The sequence below is a fragment of the Prionailurus bengalensis genome, chromosome B1 (assembly GCF_016509475.1).
Source record: "Prionailurus bengalensis isolate Pbe53 chromosome B1, Fcat_Pben_1.1_paternal_pri, whole genome shotgun sequence".
Classification (NCBI taxonomy): domain Eukaryota; kingdom Metazoa; phylum Chordata; class Mammalia; order Carnivora; family Felidae; genus Prionailurus; species Prionailurus bengalensis.
Genome location: NC_057344.1, coordinates 74,054,853 through 74,074,273, shown reverse-complemented (window position 1 = coordinate 74,074,273; position 19,421 = coordinate 74,054,853). Strand labels below are relative to the sequence as shown.

The 19,421-nt window shown below is 42.6% G+C and overlaps 1 protein-coding gene across 2 annotated transcripts in view; it reads right to left on the bottom strand.

Moving 5' to 3' along the window:
* Positions 1-10,274, bottom strand: part of RNF175 (ring finger protein 175) — a 47,894-nt gene extending 37,620 nt beyond the window's left edge. For both annotated transcript variants that reach the window (XM_043567120.1, XM_043567128.1), the window contains exons 1-2: positions 9,960-10,274; positions 579-616 (exon numbers count right to left, since the gene is read on the bottom strand). In XM_043567120.1, the coding sequence (XP_043423055.1) occupies positions 579-616; positions 9,960-10,259 (338 nt within the window). In that variant the 5' untranslated portion in view covers positions 10,260-10,274. The remainder of the gene's footprint in view (positions 1-578; positions 617-9,959) is intronic.
* Positions 10,275-19,421: the final 9,147 nt, after the last annotated feature.

Below are 19,421 nucleotides of genomic sequence, written 5' to 3'. Positions count from 1 at the left end.
TTTGTGACATTCATCTATTATATATATAATTATATATAATGAAAACACTCATTATATCATTATAGATAATGAAAACATCTCAAAATAACCTATGTGGATGTACTTTGAAGGTATCAAGTAGTATGCAAATGTAATAAGTGTTTCCTATTTTGATTAGGAATACATTCATAATTGATTACCATAATGCAAAAAAGGAGGAACTTTTCATTTTTCATTTTTTTTGGTGCCCACAGGGCCCTACTGGCCCCAAGTACCAGAACACAGGGGAAATAGCATATAAAGAAAACCAGATGTATCTTGTGCCTAAAATAAATACTAACTTGACACTGTCCTATTTTGAAGGACATATAAACCCAGCTTTGTGGGACTGCATGAATCACACTGTAGGAAACAGATGAAATCCTTGCGGTTTGGTTTATCCTATCTTTGTGCATGCATGCTAAACTAACCCACCTTCTGTGCCCCGAGAAATTTACAAATAAATGATGGCTTTGTTTGATTTCTCAAACTGTTAAGGTGGAAATGTAATTTTAGTTAAAATGTAAGTTTAAACCATTAAAAAAATTCTAATCACTTACTTCCATTCATCATCCGCAGAAAGCTTTGTGTGAGAGATCTGAAAAAAAACAAAAAGAGCCCTTCTCAAAACTTCTTCATTTGTTCAGCTTGTATTTTACAGCATTACATGGGAAACTCAAGCCATGAAAAACAGTGATGTTTCCTAGTACTACAATAACTTAGGATGAAATCCCTAATAGAATATTTGCTTATGGAACTAAGACACACACACACACACACACACACACACACCCACACCCAAAAGAGTAATTAAGTTACTGTTAATAAATATTTGATTCTGCTGCTGTCAGAGAATCAGATGAGGCTCCATTCCTGTAGTTTATTTGGCAATTCAGTCGAGGTTGTAGAGAGTAGCCTCCCAATAAGCAGTGTCCCCTTGGCTTTTGGGATATGATATGTAAATCCTAAAAAGAAAACATCTGTTGCTGGTGTCTTAAATGATGCCAAGAGTAAGTATCACCAAGTTCAAGGTTTTAGAGACCGAGCTGACCAGAGGCTCGACTTGTTTGGGGCATCTTTTGTGTCCTCCTGTTAATTTAATTTAAAGCCTGGCCCCAGGGAAGAGGGTAATCTGGCCTTGCCCTTGCAGACTGAGTTTGAGAACACAGAGACTAGGAAGTGTTTTCGAATGACCTACAGGTTGTAGGCCCATGCTGCCTTCCCTTGATCACTACTAATCTATTACATTTGGTCATTTGAAACCTTTAAGGCAATCCTTGGAAAGACATAATCTTATAACTTTCATGGAGAACACAGACAGCTTAATCCCTAGTCCTATATGTTAAAAGCTAAAATCCCCAATGACAGCAAAGAAGGGAATGCAAAGAAGACATTTGTTACACAAATCTGATATTAAGTATGTGTTTTTTCTATATGTTTTATTCAAATGGCACCAGCAAATCTGACACATGGAATAAAAAAAATAATGCCATCCATTCAATCTAGGATTTCTCTGACTTGGGGTAAACAGGTTTCATTATAAAATCTGTGCTTCTGCCACAAGATTGAGGGGTTCCCTTAGAAGAGAGAATAACACAGCTAAGTAGAGGCTTAGGCAGTATTTGCACAATGCCAGGACTTGCCAGATAATGCCAGGAAGGAGGATAATGCCAGGAAAGAGGAAATGGGTGAAGCAGCAGGTGATGCTGGCAGCTTCTCTATGGTTCCCTGATCCCATCAGGTGGTCCCTGATATTCAAATGGTGGTCAAAACAACTGGAGAGCCTCAGGAGGTCCACTGAGAGGGCTAGTTGAATCTTTAGACCCCAGGGTTTCCCCAGTCCCATCTTCTCTTAGGGACAGTGAGGTATCTGGCTTGGGGCTGGGCTGGGGCAGGCAGAGACAGTAGGGGGAAAAGGCACAGTGCTTGTGCATTCACTCCAGCCCTGGATGTGTCCATTTACTGTGCCTCTCCCACAACCCTTCACCCCACATCTGGGGCCGACAGGGAGTCAATGGGGCACAATCACTTTATTACTGTGGGCAGAGGACCCTGGGTGCCTATGGGCTGGGGGTTGGGGGTTGGGACACATGGGGTGGGTTGGGAGGTGGCCCTTGCACTCTCCTGCTTCTGGCTATCCCCCCATTGCAGGGCTGAGGGCAAGAAGCAGCATCCCTGGGGTTGGGGAGAATAAGGCCCTCTGAGCACTGGGATCTTCCAGGAGCATGAGAACATTACTGCTCATTGCTGAGCTCCTGCCTACCACCTGCCAGGAGAGTCCACCATTGGTTTCTGAGAACAGCTGAAAGTTGTTGCCTCTGGGGAGTGAAAATCAAGAATGGGGAAGGTGGAGTGGTGATGGGGTCCCACTTAAGTCTTGTAGAACTCTTTGACTCTTTAAATTGTGGATATACAGAATTTTAATAAAAATTAACATTAAAAATAAAACATTTCCATAAGATAGTTTTCACTTAAAAGTATGACAAGGAACTCCGATGATACAAATGTTATTCCTCTTAATTAAGTTGCTGAGTTCCCTACATCTTGTATCCTGATCTTTTGCCTTTGTTTCTCTCTTCTTTTCAGCTTCATTATTTTCCATAATTTTATCTTTTATATCACTGATTTGCTGCTCTGCTTCATTCATCCTCACCATCATGGCATCCATTTGAGATTGCATCTTGGTTATAGCATTTTTAATTTCAGCCTGACTAGGTTTTAGTTCTTTTATCTCTGCAGAAAAGGATTCTCTGGTGTCTTCTATGCTTTTTTCAACCCCAGTTAGAATTCTTATAATCGTGGTTTTAAATTCTAGTTGAGACATCTTAATTATATCTGTGTTGATTAAATCCCTTGCCATCATTTCTTCCTGTTCTTTCTTTTGGGGTGAATTCCTCTGTCTTGTAATTTTGGAGGAAGAAAAAAGTAATGAAATAAAATAAAAATAAAAAAGAAAACAAACATTAAGTAAAGGAAGCTAGATCCTCACTATGTTTTGGTTTGATAGTTAAGAGAAGCTTGATAGAAAAGAGAAAAAAGAGAAAAGAAAAAAAATTAAAAGAAGAAATTAAAAATTAAAAAAATAAATAATTAAATAGAATAAAATAAAAGAATAAAATTAAAAATTTGCTTTCTGTACTTAAGAAAAAAAAGAAAATAAAGAAAAAAAACCAACATAAACAAAAACAGCAGCAAAGAAAATGAATAAACAAATGAACAAACAAAAAGAAACCCAAATGAAGCTCAATCCAGTTTCCCACAGAACTGAAACTCTGCAGCACAAAATGATCCATATACTAAGTGGGTGGAAGAGATCTGTGCTTGTCTTCTGGGGGAGAGACCTGCTGCTCTGCTTCTCAGGCTGAGTTTTCCTAGTGGAGATGATATGATACTCTATGTGGAAAACCCAAAAGACCACCAAAAAATTGCTAGAATTGATCCATGAATTCAGCAAAGTCACAGTATATAAAATCAATGTCTAGAAATCTGTTGCATTTCTATATACCAATAATGAAGCAGCAGAAAGAGAAATCAAGGAATTGATCCATTTATAACTGTACCAAAAACCATATGATACCTAGAAATAAACCTAACCAAAGAGGTAAACGATCTGTATGCTAAAAACTATAGAAAGCTTATGAAAGAAATTGAAGAAGACAAAAAAAAGGAAAAACATTTCATGCTCATGGATGGAAGAAACTTTTTTTTTTTAATATTTACTTATTTATGGGGGGGAGGGGCACAGAGAGAGAGAGGGAGTGAATCTTAAGCAGGCTCCATGCTCAGCGCAGAGCCAGACACAGGGCTCAATCCCACGACTGTGAGATCACGACCTGAGCCGAAATCAAGAGTCGGACGCCTGACTGAGCCATACAGGTAGGTGTCCCAAGAACAAACACTGTTAAAATGTCTGTACCACCCAAAGCAATCTACACATTCAACGCAATCCCTATCAAAATAACACCATCATTCTTTATAGAGGTAGAAAAAACTACTCTAAAATTTGTATGGAACCAGAAAAGACTTTGAATAGCCAAAGTAATGTTGAAAAAGAAAACCAAAGCTGGAAGCAATCACAATCCCGGACTTCAAGCTGTATTACAAAGCTGTAATCATCAAGATGGTATGGTACTGGCACAAGAACAAACACAGAGATCAATGGAACAGAATAGAGAACTCAGAAATGGACCCACAACTATATGGCCAACTAATCTTTGACAAAGCAGGAAAGAACATCCAATGGAAAAAAGATAGTCTCTTCAGCAAATGGTTCTGGGAAAACTGGACAGCAACATGCAAAAGATTCATTTTTTCTTACACTATACAATAAATTCAAAATGGATGAAAGACCTTAATGTAAGACAGGAAACCATCAAAATCCTAGAGGAGAACACAGGCAGCAACTTCTTTGACCTTGGCTGCGGTGACTTCTTACTAGACATGTCTTTGGAGGCAAGGGAGACAAAAGTAAAAATGAACTACTGGGACCTTATCAAGATAAAAAGCTTCTGCACAGTGAAGGAAACAATCAACAAAACTAAAAGGCAACCAACAGAATGGGAGAAGGTATTTGCAAATGACATATCTCATAAAAGGTTAGTATCCAAAATCTATAGAGAACTTACCAAACTCAACACCCAAAAAACAAATAATCCAGTGAAAAAATGGGAAGACATGAATAGACACTTTTTCAAAGAAAACATCTAGCTGGCTAATAGACACATGAAAAGATGCTCAACATCACTCATCATCACGGAAATACAAAAAAAAACCCACAATGAAATACCACCTCACACATGTCAGAATGGCTAAAATTAACAACTCAGGCAACAACAGATGTTGGCGAAGATGCAGAGAAAGGGAAACCCTTTGGCACTGTTGGTGGAAATGCAAACTGGTGCAACCACTCTGGAAAACAGTATGGAGGTTCCTCTAAAAGTTAAAAATAGAGCTACCCTATGACCCAACAATTGTACTACTATTTATCCAAAGGATACAAAAATGCTGATTTGAAGGGGCATATGCACCCCAATGTTTATAGCAGCGCTATTAACAATTGCCAAATTATGGAAAGAGCCCTAATGTCCATTGACTGATGAATGGAAAAAGATGTGGTATATGTATACAATGGAATATCCCTTGGTGATGAAAAAGAATGAAATCTTGCCATTTGCAACCACGTGGATGAACTAGAGTGTATGATGCTAAGTGACATAAGTTAGTCAGAGAAAGACAAATATCATATGATTTCACTCAAATGTGGGACTTAAGAAACAAAACAGATGAACATAGGGGAAGGGAAGGAAAAATAAAATAAGATAAAAACAGATAGAGAGGCAAATTAATATAGAGAACCAACAGGGTTGCTGGAGGGGAGGTGAGTGGGAGGATGGGCTTAAATGGGTGATGGGCATTAAGGAGGGCACTTGTTGGGATGACCATTGGGTGTTATATGTAAGTGATGAATAACTAAAATCTACCGCTACCGCACTATATGTTAACTAGTGCTGATGAGGAAAACTGGCCTTCTCATGCCCTTCAGGTGTGTTGTGTACATTAAAACAGTTTCTCCAGAAAGAAATTTGGCAAGACATGTCAAAATCTAAAGTGTTTGTTTATTCTATGTAGAATAGCCTAAGAATAATCTCTCACAAAATGAAGAGACAAATACACAAGGAAAGATGACACAGGTGTTTATATAGTTTTATTTATAATATTGAGAAATTGGCAACAATTTATGTGTCAACCCATGGGGGATTGGTTAATGAGTTATGATATATCTATGACAAAGGAAATCAATTGGCTCTTTAAAATGATCATGCAGATCCATATTTATTGACATAGAAATATTTCCATGACATATTTTAAGAGAAAAAGCATGCTTTGAAAACAGTTGTATAAAATATAAGCCTATTAATGCAAATATACAGTTACGTAGAATAAAGAAACATCCAGAAGAAAGAGATATCCAGAGCAGTCACCAAAATGCTAACAGGAATGATCCATGGGTGCTGGTGTGTATTGGAATATTTACTCCTTTTTTATATTTGTCCATATTGAATATATTCTGCATGAACATATGTCATTTACATTTTTTTTTGATGTTTATTTTTGAGAGAGAGAGCACAAGCAGGGGAGTGGCAAAGAGAGGGAGGGAGACACAGAACCCAAAGCAGGCTCCAGGCTCCAAGCTGTCAGCATAGAGCCCAACACAGGTCTTGAACCCACGACTCCAGAGATAATGACCTGAGCCGAAGTCGGATGCTTAACCGACTGAGCCACCCATGTGTCCCTGAATATATGTCACTTAAAAAAGAATTGAAGATGTCATTTTGATTCTGCTTCTCCTTTCCCCTCCCTCCTTGTCTATCAATTGCCAAGTCTTTTTTCCCTGCAGGACATTCCTGTTTACCTCTCTTCCCCTTTAACTCCCTTCTGAGCTTCAGATTCTTGTATCCAAATGCCTTCTATGTATCTCTACTTGGATGTCCCTCAGACACACAAGCTCAAGCTGCCCCAAACTGAGCATAGTAATTTCCCTCCAACCTGGTTCCATCCCAGTGCCCCCCTCTCACTCAGTAGCCCTACATCCCACCTATCCAGTTGTTCAAAACAGAAATATGGGATGCCATTCTTGACCTTAATCCTCCACTTCCAACCCAGTACCCTCCTGCAGACCTTACCCAAATACTTGGCGAACCACTTCTTTCCACCTCAATGGCCTCTACGCCTACCATTATTCCTTCATTCAACAAACATCTATTGATTACATCCTGGATACCAGGCACTGGGGTAAGAGCTGCCATACCATAAAGGTGAATAAGACATACAAGTTTCCTGTCCTCATGAATTGGGCCTTGTGCTCTAGAGAAAGTGTGGACAATAAACAAGTAAAGAAAACAATGACCTAATGTGGTAAATTCTATGAAGAAGCTAAACAGAATGTGTGATAAAGAATAACCAGCATGGGGAGAGGCTGTTACTCGTTAGACTGGTTGGCAAGGCCTCCCTGGGCCTGAGGACGGATCCAACCTGGTGCGCAGAGGGTTCTCTTCTTCCAGGGGGGCTCCTACCTCCACTCCTTTTCTCCCTTCAAACAGTGAGGGTGATCCAATGAAAAGCAAACTGATCACATTTATTCCCCCGCTCAAAACACAAGTGGCTGCCCTTGTCACTAATACAGCTCCTGTGGCCCTTTCCAGCTTCTTTTCTTTCCACTGCCCCTGAATAGCCTCTGCTCCAGCCAAGCAGAACTTCTCTGTCCCCTGAATGCTTTTCCGCCACCTTTTTTTTTTTTTTTTTGCTTTTCAAACCCCCTTTGGGGATGCCCTGGACTCTGCTTCCTCCAAGAGCCTTTTGGGTTAGGCCTCTCCAGTGGGTCCATTGTCCACTGAACATTGTTACCCCATGGCATGGTCATCGGTGATTTATTACTTGTCTTACTCCACCACTGAATACTCCCTGTCTGGTAACATCGCACACTCAATCAATACACAGTTGACTTTTGAACAATGCAGGGGTTAGGAGCACCAATCCCCCCACAGTCAAAAATCTGTGTAAAACTTTTGACTCCCTGGGACTTTACTACTAATAGCCTGTTGTTGACTAGAAGCCTTAGCAATAACATAAATAGCCGATCAACACATATTCTGGATGTTATATGTATTGTATACTGTATTCTCACAAGAAAGTAAGGTAGAGAAAAACATGTTATTAAGAAAATCGTAAGGAAAAATGCATTTGTAGTACTGCCCTGTAAATAATCTGTGTGTAAGTGGATCTGTGCAGTTCAATCCTGTGCTGTTAAAGGGCTAACTGTATTTGAAAACTGCCTCCCTCTCAGTGCCAGCCCTCATCATTTCTTCCCTCAGCTGCTGCCTCCAAATTAGTTTCCCCACTTTCAACTCTTCACAAAAATCCATCTGTTAGAGAAATATCACTAAAATGAGTGGCAAAACCAGAACAGTAAACTCAAACTACTGCTATCCCTGGGACGTATGTGAGCAGGAGCTAAGGATGTTAGGCTTGGAGAGCTGTGTTCAGTGATATGGAATCCATATCACTGGGCAAGGACAAAGCTTCCACGGATGGAGCGGTAGGGAGGAGCTGTGTCTGGCCTACTCCAAGGTAGAGAACAGTATTGAGGCAGAGATGGGTCCTCTGGGGAAATCAAAGCCTGCAAAGCAGGCCTCAGACAAGCAGAAAAGAGAAATGCTGAGTCCATGCTGTCTACTCTCTTGCACCCTAACTTTGAGGAGTCTCAGGAGCACATAGGGTGTAGCTGGCTTCCTAGGCCACAGGGAGAAGGAGGATGGGGAATAGGGAGGGGGTGTTTGGCACAAAGAGGTACACAGGGAGCTGGGCAGACTAGAGTCCCAGATCATGAGGTTATATGTTTATTATTTATTCACTTATTTGTCCAATAAACATTTCCCGAGGCCCTGCCATTTGCCAGACTCTGTGCTTCGTTCTGGAAATAGAGTAGCCAGCAAAGCAGAACAAGGGGGGGATTAAGGGACAAGCTCTGAGTTGCTCCCAGGACAGAGTTAACAGGGGACCACACCTCCTGAGGGCAGTGGGCAAGGCAGCTATGGCACCCTTAAGGGAGAGCAAACATCAGCTGCAGAAGTGACTCTGCCAGTCTTCTGCCCTTCCCAGCACGCAGACTTCTTCATTCATAACGCTCTGTGAACGATCTGATCTGGGTTTGAAACCAGCAAGTAAGTCATGGAGTTCCCTTATAGCTTCCCCATGTTAGAGAATAAATCTCCAATGCATAGCATGATACAAAACTTGCCATAACCCAGCTTTCTCTTCCTACAAGCCTTCATGAACCCTGGATTTCTGCCAGGGTCATAGTGAATATCCACTCCCACCCCCATCTTTCTCCATGGTCATCTCCCACCCCCCACCCCCCAATTTTTTTCACCTCCAAGTAATTTGGTATTCCCATTTCCTGCATGGAGAATTTTCATTTCCTCTCATGGCCACATGGAATCTCACCCATCCCCCTGAGGCCCAGCTCAAAAGCCCAGCCACCCCCATTCGCCCAGTCAGCCTTGCCCACCCTCCCTACCAGAAGCAATTCCTCGCTTCCTAGAAATCCTACAAAACTTCACTTGAACAGTAATTTCTTTGGGGACAGTAATTTCTTCCTACCCTCTATGAGTTATTTTGTCCTTGTTATACTGGGATGTGAGTTCCCAGAGGAAAGGTCTACCTCTAACTGTATCCCCCGTATCCCAGGAGGAGCACAGTTCCTGCTATGTGATCATGGCCTAAGAATCATCTATAAATGAAAAATAGTAGTGACGGGGTTTGAAATCACCATGGGAAAACTAGAGGGGATAGCTAGCCTACAGATTCTCAAAGCTTGAGCATCAGCACCTCCTGGGAAATAGTCTGACTTGCAAAATGATGAGGCATTATCCCAGAGGTCCAGAATTAAAAACCCTGGGGGCAGAGTCCAACCATCTGCTTTTTACCTAGCTTTCAGAGTGATTCTGATGCTCGCTGCAGTTTGAGAACCATACAGTCAAGCCTGATGTACACCCAGCACCCTTCAGCTGTCCTCTTCCTTCACCTGGGCCCTGGGGCTTCTGTCGGGGAGCTGGAAGGAGAGAGGGGCAACCAGTACTGAAAGCAGGGAATGGACAGGGATGAGTCGGATAAAGCTCATTCTGGAGGAGACGGAGTGGGGGAGGCGGGGTAAGGGAGGGGAAAACGAGGAGTAGGGGATGAGAAGGGAGAGGAGCGGGAGAGGGAGGGAGAAATGGAGAGGAGTTAGGCTCCCGTGGGAGGCGACGCCACGAGCACCTTCCAGAAAGGTCATCCGTGCCGCGGCGGGGGACTCGCAGACCAGTCCGTGCGGCCACCCAGCCCCCGCGTGAGCCTAGGCACCCCGGCCCCGTGTGCCCCCGCCTGCGCCCGGCGCCCGGTACCTGCTCGTGCTGGGGAGGCGCCTCCAGCCCCGGCGCCGCCTCGCGCACCGCGGCCCCCGCGGCCCCCGCGGCCATGCCTCCGCCGCGGCGGCTCCAGCGCCCCGCGGGCCGGGGAGGATCTCCTGGAGGCCGCTGGGGGACGCCCTTTCCGGCGCGAGCGCCGGGTGCCATCTGAGCCTGCGGCGGCCCCGCCCCGGGCCGTGCGCCTCCCCTCCGCCCTGCGCCCGAGTCCCACCCTCCTCCTCGCTGAGGAGACCCTTTGGGGATCTTCCCGTCTATAGATAAGCAGTGGTCGGCCATCGCGGCTCGTACAACATCCTGCGCCCGGCCCTGTGGGCTGGATAGGGGCCGGCGGTTTTATCACCAGGACGCAGGGCTGGAGGCCGGCTCGGAAGTAGGTAGGAAGAGATGTGGGGCGTACGGAGAGTGAGAAATGGAGGTGAGAGAGGGAGCGAGGGGTCGTTTTTTCCTCCGCCCTTTTCCTCAGAAGCCTTCACCCGAAGGCGGGAGTTCAGGTGGCTGTCCAAATCCTGGGAGACCAGGAGCCAGCTACACCCTATGTGTTCCCGAGACTCCTCAACCTCTGTTGCATCTCCAGTGGCGTTCCTGTCCCAGGGCCCATAGCCCCTTCTTTCCTCTTATCTGCAGTTTTAATAATTTGGACAGGTCCCTGGTGAAGTCACACCTAGCACCTCCAAAGATGATCGCGGGGGGGCGGGAAGAGAGAAGATGGAGCCTCTAGGCCGGGGTGCATTTCCCCCTGGGAAATCGTTCCCAGCTTGCCTTTGTCCCCCCCCACCTTCAGGGGTGTTCTCCTTGACCTTAGCAGTAGGCCTGAGCCCGCACTTCCGGCCCAGAAAAGGCTGGAACATTTGGGGAAGCTTTTAGGAATGCACTGGTGTTAATGGAGGGCAGTAGACAAAAAGGGAACAGGTAAGTAGGCAGTCTCACTTACAAAATATGGCTTACTCCATTCCAGTTTGTGATGGCTCATAGTTTCCAACACCTACACGGAGGTACCCGTGGAAGCTGCTGGACACGTCTCTGCCATGGTGGCCCTGCCACCTAGCAGAGTGTAGACACAAACATGCAGGACAATTAGTTGTGTTTCCTGTTCCAAGTACTGTGCTCTGTGGTAACGCATTCAGTTTTCACAACAAGGTCACAAGGTGGGTGGTGTTATTATCTCCATTTTACATGAGAACATTGAAGCACGAGAGGTGCAGAAGTTGGCCCCAGTTCCAAAACTAGTAGGTTAGGTACAGTGGGAATTTGCCTTTTTGATTCAAGGGTGGACAGGAGGGCTCAACTATGATTCAGGACCCGGGGACCAGTCAGAAAACTATTGCTATAGTTCCAGTGAAAGACAGCAATGGCCTTGGTGGTGTGTGTGAGTGTGTGTCGGGGTGGGATGGAAAGGAGATGGAGAGATCTGGATGGAGCCAGGAGATTTAGTTAACAGAATCTATAAGACTTACTGATCCTCTAGGATCCTGCCTGGCATTTGGGCAGAGGGTGCTGAGAATGGGAATACTCAAAGAGCAGGAGATTTCTGGGTAGAAAGATAATGAGTTCATTTAGACATGTTGCCTTCCTGCCTAGCTCTTGGCCTGTCTTCACGTGGCAAAGGCCATTTTCCTCTCCAGTCCAGGATGTCCTCGAATTCATCTGGATTCCTCTAAGTCAGCCATCTGCCCTCCCCAAGCCCCTGTAAAAGGCCCAAATGGAAATAGAATTTCCCTATCCTATAAACTCTGGCCCATTATCATTACCTAAGTTTTGGCTCCCTGATATGAGATTCTCTTCCTTGGTTGATTGATACCAGAAATGTCTACATATTTCGCTGGAGACACAGGTAAGCACAAAGGGAATTCTCTTCCTTCTGATTTCAGCTCAACAGCCATCAGAGACTAAAAGTCAAAAAGTTCATTTCTTCTCCACTGGTGGTGATGGACTTACTCCACTCCACTCTATCATGCCTGGTTCCTTTAGTGACCCATTTCCAGATATAGGACCAATATCTTGTTTCCCAGAAAGGTAACCACTGCTTTCTGGAGTGGTGCACCTAACCAAAGTTAATTACTTTGCAACTCTGTTTTCCAAAGCAAATGCTTGGCAACTGACTCTCATAAATCCTGGAATAGACGAACAGCATTCCTGTCACTTAGTGCTAATCTCTTCAGCATATGAGCCATAGTTCGCGCATCCTTCTGTCATCTCTTGACCTAGAGCCCTGAGGTGATTGTAATGATGTACTGAAGAAAATAAGCTGATGTCATAAAGGTGTTTCAAAAACCAGGTGGATTCAAGAAGAGGTGGATTCAAGGAGAGTTAGAAAATACTAAAATTAGCGTTAGTATGGTGTCTGGTGCAGGAATAGAGAAATAGACCCATGGAACAGAATAGAGAGCCCCCAAATAGACACATGCGTTTACAGGAAGCTACTTTTATGACAGGAGTTGACAAATCAGCAGGGAAAGGATGGACAATTAGTAATTAGCTTGCTATGCCGAGACAGAACAGGTGGTTTAAAAAGCAAAAGTTAAGAAGACAATTAAAAAAAATATCTTTGTCACCCCAAGGTGGGAAAAATATATTAAACAAAACTCAGAAACAACAAATCATAAAGGAAAAGGTGAGTCAATTCGTCTATGTTAAAATTTTTTAATTTCTGTACAATAAAAAGTTGACATCGGGGCGCCTGGGTGGCTCAGTCGGTTAAGTGTCTGACTTCAGCTCAGGTCATGATCTCACAGTCTGTGAGCTCGAGTCCTGCGTCGGGCTCTGTGCTGACAGCTCGGAGCCTGGAGCCTGCTTCAGATTCTGTGTCTCCCTCTCTCTGACCCTCCCCCATTCGTGCTCTGTCTCTGTCTCAAAAATAAAAATAAACATTAAAAAAAAAAAAAGTTGACATTAAAAAGCAGCAAGCCATGGACCGAGGGAATGTATTTGCATATATCTAGCTGTCAAAGAATTAGTGCTCAGGAAAAGATAGAACTGTTAGAAATTAATTTTTAAAAAGTGTAAATCAATAGACTGTGGGCAAGGAGTACAAGCCAATTTTAAGAAATAAAATTATGAGATGTTTTTGTAACTTTAAGGGAATTAATTTTTACATTTATGTATATGCGAGTTAATCTAAAATGCATACTTCACAGGAACGTCTTGTATATTTTAAATTACTTATTGCAAAGTGCCTGCCTTCAGCCTTCCTACCCACTTTCTGACCAGCACTCATTGATTTTTCCCCTTTCTGCTGTCCTTCCCAGGACAACTGAACTGCCCTAGGCTGATGGTGCCACCTAATGGTTAGATCTTACAGAAGTCTGCTCTATTGTCTTACAAAGGGGTCTTTTTCAAGGAACTTTCTTTTTCGATTTTCTCCTTTCCTTTTTTCTCATGTCTTTTTTCATATTTACAGATAAAAATATATAGTTGATCCTTAGCCTCCCAGCTAGAATGAGTGATTTCAAATGTCTGTAACCAGGTGTGGTACTGGTCACATGGGGTAGGGTGGTAGCGGGAGACAGTCCAAACAACTGTGGGGCCTCCCTGCCATGAAGGAGGTGGCAGTCTTACAGTCAGTCTAACCGGGGGTAGGATGTCAAATTCAAACCATCCAGGCAATGGGAGTATCTGAGAGAGTTTGATCTCAGAAATCAGTGTGAAAGAGGCACCAAAAGCTCTCCGCTTCTGTGATCCCTGGGGTCGGGGCAGTCTGGGTCATAAATGGGGGTAATGGTTTCTAAAAGGAGAGGGACACTGAAGCTAGGTCCTACCTTGGTTGCTGAAATGGCTGCATAGAGACACTCCGGCTGACTCTTTTTCAGTCACCCCCACCAGCTAACCCCTCTTGGGTGCTAGGTTGGCCTTCAGGTGCAGACACTAGCCTCTTAGAATTGGTAGAAATCTTGCAAGCTAGTCTGATTCCCAGTTGCTAGGGTTCCTGACTACAGCCCCAGTTGCCCTGGCCTCTCGGCCTTCCTGGATAGACCTTTTCATCCTTTAATTAAATCTTCCATTGCTTAAACACTACCCCTCAAGATAAATGAAAGAGCCTCAACATTATTGCTTATCTCATTCTTTAATTATTAGTATTCTAATATTATCGACCACTATTCTTTTTTTTGGCTGAAATGTACAGAGTCTAGCTATATTATGATTATGTGGAGTTTTGTGAGCTGGCTTGGGCCCGCATCACCATTTATAACATCGCTTCTTTGGGAAAGTGCATTCTGCCTTTCAAACTACGGCCTTCCAAATGCACATTTGGAACACAATCCGTGTGTGAGCTGGGAGCCCTGTTCCCAATGTCTGTTGGCCCAGGGCAGCCCCACAACCAAATGACATGTGGTTTAAGGTTCCTGTCACAGCCGGTTCATTTAAGTAATGTTAGCTGGAGCTTAATTCAGATTCTCAGGTTTCTGGTTCATTCGGAATAGGGGGGGCAGCAGAGTCACAGTGTTCAGACAACAGCTTGTGTGGGGCTCCCCGCTCTCGATAGAGGCATGGCACATTCCTGCTTTTCCGTGGTTTACCCTGTAGGTTTTAGGACTGCTCCTCTTCTGAAGGCAAGCTTTTTAGTTCTGTTGAACAACTGATCTTAAAAAGAAGAACTCCTTTTAAAAACCAACTAGGCTTTCAAGCTCAGAAGTTCAGCTAGGGTCATTCTCATTTATTGAGTTCAGGGGCCCTCTCAGTAGGAGGGAAAACCACATTTAAATCCTTGATGGGGCTCCTTGCCTTCCCCTCTCCTTGTTTTCCTTTCCCGGTGCCTGCTTGCAGAAGTCTCATCTTTAGTAAGTTAGAAGCCAGACAGTCGGGCCAGGCAAACCAGTCTCCACTGTCCTACCTGTAAAAGGAGTTAACATTTATCAAACACCCACAGTGTGCCAGACACGGGGCTGAGCATGTTATGTATCTGATATCATTTAATCCTCAGAATGAGCCCCAGTGACAGGTGTTGCTGCCCACATTTTACAGGTGAAGACATTTAAGTTAAAGAAATGAATTGCTTTATCTAAGAACGTATAGCAGCAACCACTGCTCCGTTGGCTCCCTGACCCCTGGGTTGTGTGGGAGGCCACTGCTTGGGGGGTAGGGGAGCGGGGCAGAAAACTTGGTCCCGGAGTGGAAGCTGTGTTTGTCATCTCCAGATGCGACCAGGGCCTTGCCCTCCCAATTCCTACACCTCAGGTTAATTGCCAAGATCACATTGCACCTCTGTTCTGCAAAAGTCACATTCTCACAGCAGAAAAATACTAATGTGCCTCTTTTCTCTTGACTTTAGATATTTGTCCTACTTGGAGGCTTGAAACAGATCAGTTATAGAAGCAATAACAAGTAGACACAGATTTGTTTTGCTGGAGTATAAAGCCTTCCAGTGAGTATAAACCCTCCTGGCCTTACACTCCCATTTCCAGTGATTGTGCTTGTGCCCCAGGCCTCTTCCTGGCTTATGGAGGGAGAGTGAGGACAGGAGTTAGCCCATTACCTGCAGACATCCATTGGTCCAGGAAGAAGGGGCTGCTGTCACTGTGGCCACAGACTTTTGCCATCTACCCATAACAGGACCATTGAGATCTCTGTACATTGATTTGGATACAAACTTAAAATGCACAAAGAGGCTTAAATTGTGCCCTTAACATAATTCCATGCAGTGCATATACTACTATATTTTATTTTGTTTTGTTTTGTTTTGTTTATTTATTTATTTATTTATTTATTTATTTATTTAGAGAGCAGAGGAGGGGCAGAGAGAGAGACAGAGAATCCCAGGCAGGCTCTGCAGCTGTCAGCACAGAGCCCAACACAGGGCTTGAACCCATGGACTATGGGATGATGACCTGAGCTGAAATCAAGAGTTGGACACTTAACTGACTGATCCACCCAGGCACCCCAACTTCTATTTATTTTATAATGTGTCATTGTTAATCAGAAGGGGGACACACTTTTACCAACTCTTAGAGATGCTGAGATGTGGTTAGGAGAAGGAAAGCAGTGTATTGGGTAAGGCCCGAGTCTGTTCCATTCTACCTGTTCTTCTTATAATGAATGAGCATAAATTTTGGTGTTTAGCCACGTAACTCTAAAAATATGTGGCATCCATGAGTGTTGGAGATGAGTTGCTTTACTAATGTATTCTATAAATGCAGTAATCCTGGCACACTATATAAATAGTTGAAATAGTGCACGCATGGAAATAAAACACGTATCTGTTTATTTTTTTACTTTATTTTAGAATATCAGAAAAATGGAATATCAGTGTTTTTGATGTTTGTTGTTGATGTCAATTTTTCTTTGGGAAGGATTTCAATTATTCTAAGTTACCAAATGGTTATAAACAGAAATTTCGTGCTGGGCATGTTGTCTAATGCCTTTTGAAAATTTAATATTTTGGCATGAGATTGTATATGTTTAATTTTTACACTAGACACATTTTGCTCTGGTCTCAAAAGAAGGAAAGTTTTAGAAGCCATCCTGGATACAATAGTTAGAGGGTAATTTAGGGAAGTTAGACTTTACTAGTTTAAGATTTTCTGAATCTTACAAATATCCATAAAGGTGGTCATAGTTTGGGGGACAACTTTAGGTGAACAACTCAAAGGAAGTTTTACCCTATTAGAAACGTGGAGAAGGACATTGTGTGGTCTCAATGCACTGTAATACTTGAATTGGGTCCTGCCTATACTACTGGCTCTCTAGAGTTTTTTGGAGAGAGGGTCTTTTTCACCTTAGTTACTATTGTAAAAAAATTAAAAAAAATTTTTTTTAATGTTTTTATTTATTTTTGAGACAGAGAAAGACAGAGCATGAGCAGGGTAGGGGCAGAGAGGAAGACACAAATCTGAAGCAGGCGCCAGGCTCTGAGCTGTCAGCACAGAGCCCAATGCGGGGCTTGAGCTCACAGACTGTGAGATCATGACCTGAGCTGAAGTCAGATGCTTAACTGACTGAGCCACCCAGGCTCCCCTAAAAAATTTTTTCTTTAATGTTTATTTATTTTTGAGAGAGAGACAGAGAGAGACAGAGACAGAGCATGAGCAGGGAAGAGGCAGAGAGAGAGGGAGACACAGAATCTAAAGCAGGCTCCAGGCTCTGAGCTGTTAGCACAGAGCCTGACACGGGGCTCAAACCCAGAGCTGTGAGATCATGACCTGAGCTGAAGTTGGACGCTTAACCGACTGAGCCAACCAGGCGCCCCTCCCCTTAGTTGCTATTATGTTCATATTCAAAGTATACATTTACGGCCTTATTAATAGTGAAATGAGAGTGAAAAATCTTTTGCTAATATGTCATCTGAGTGAAGAATCATCAAAGAGAATGGTTGGAGCTGGTAACAGAAGCATGAAAATCCTGATCATTTACTGGGCTTGGGGTAGGTTGATCATCTTTGCTTTTTAAATGGCCTGAGGACTGGAGGGGACACCAGCCCATGAAAAATACTGCCAGTAAGAGATATTCATGAATGGGGGAAAAGTTTGTGGAAGGTGAAGTTAAATTTGGTTTAACATGGTTGCTTTTGAAGCATCTCTAGGCCATGCAGGCAGAGTTGTCCACAGAGACAAACTCACTCGAGAAGAAAATTAGGGATAGAGAGAGAGATTTGGTGCTTGACAGTGGTGAACTCTATAGGAGTGAGTAAGGGTGTCCAGAAAGCCTGTATCATGAGAAAGGAAGGAGGTCCAGGAGTATAGTTGACATGACAACAGGATTTATAATCAAACAAATTTGGTTTCAAGACTCAACTATAACACATTCGTGTATGACCTTTAACAGTTACTCATTTTTGAGAGACAGAGACAGAGTACAAGCAGGGGAGGGGCAGAGAGAGAGGGGGAGACACAGGACTCAAAGCACGCTCTAGGCTCTGAGCTGTCAGCACAGAGCCCGACTCAGGACTCAAGCCCATGAACTGTGAGATCACGACCTGAGCCAAAGTCAGACGCTTGACCAACTAAGCCACCCAGGTGCCCTGGGACATCTGACATTTTTTGCTAACAGGCTTGGGATATAACTCACATACCATACAATTTGCCATGAATCAAAGTGTATGAATCAGTCGTTTTTAGTATATTCACAAAACAAGCAATTGCCACTGCTATCTAATTCCAGAACATTTCATCACCCCAAAAGAAACTCATTCATTAGCAGACACTCTCCATTTCCCGCTTCCTCCATCCCCTAGCAACCACTGATCTGTCTGTGTAGATTTTACTGTTGTGGATGCTTCATATAAATGAAATCATAGAATATGTGGCCTTTGTGTGTCTGGCTTCTTTCAGTTAGCATGACATTTTTGCGGTTGATCTATGTTGTAGTAGGTATCAGTACTTCATTCCTTATTATGACTGAATAATACTCCTTTAGATGGTTATACTACGTTTTGTCTATATATTGTCTATATATTGTCTGTATGTTATTAATATAATATATATTATTAATATTATATATATATATATAAATTATATATAAATTTATGTATATAAATATATAAATTATATATATTTGTATATAATATATATCATATATATATAATATAAAAGTAGTTTTGTGGATATATGTTCTCAGTTCTCTTTGAGTATATGTTTAGGAGTGCTGTTGCTGGGTCATATAGTAACCCTATGTTTAAGATTTTGAGGAACTGTCAAGCTGTTTTCCAAGTCAGCTGTACTATTTACAACCCACCAGCAATGTATGAGGGTTCTGAGTTTTCCACATCTTCACCAACAGTTGTCATTATCTGACTAATAGATTGTAGCCATTCTAGTTGGTATGGAGTGTATCTCACTGTGACTTTGATTTATAGTCCCTAATGACTGATAACGTTGAACATCTTTTTCATGTGATTATTGGCCATTTGTATATCTTCTTTGAAGAAATGTCTAGATCCTTTGCCCATTTTAAGATTGAGTCACAAGTCTTCTTATTGTTGAGTTTTAAGAGTTATTTGTATATTCTGGATACCAGTTAACTTACCAGCTGTATGATTTGCAAAGATTTCCTCCCATTCTGTCTACTTTCTTTTTATTAATTTTTTCAATTAATTATGAAACATGCTTGGAAGCACAAAAGTTCTAAAAGTATCTATTTTTTCTTTTATATGTCTGCTTTTGGTATCATGTATGAAACAAATCATCACCTAATCTTAAGCAGTAGAGATTTATTCCCATGTTTTTTTTTTTTTTTTTCTAAGAGTTTTATAGTTTTTGTTCTTACTGGGAAATCTTTGATCTATTTTGAGTTAATTTTTGTATGCGGTATGAGATAGAGGTCCAACTTCATTCTTTTGCATGCTGATACCCAGTTGTCCTTTCTTCATTTGCTGAAAAGACTACTCTTTCCCCTTTGAATTATTACCTTGGTCCCACTTGTCATAAATCATTTGCATAAATATAATGGTTTATTTCTAGACTCTCAATTCTGTTCCTTTGATCTATGTGTCTGTCTGTCCTTGTACTA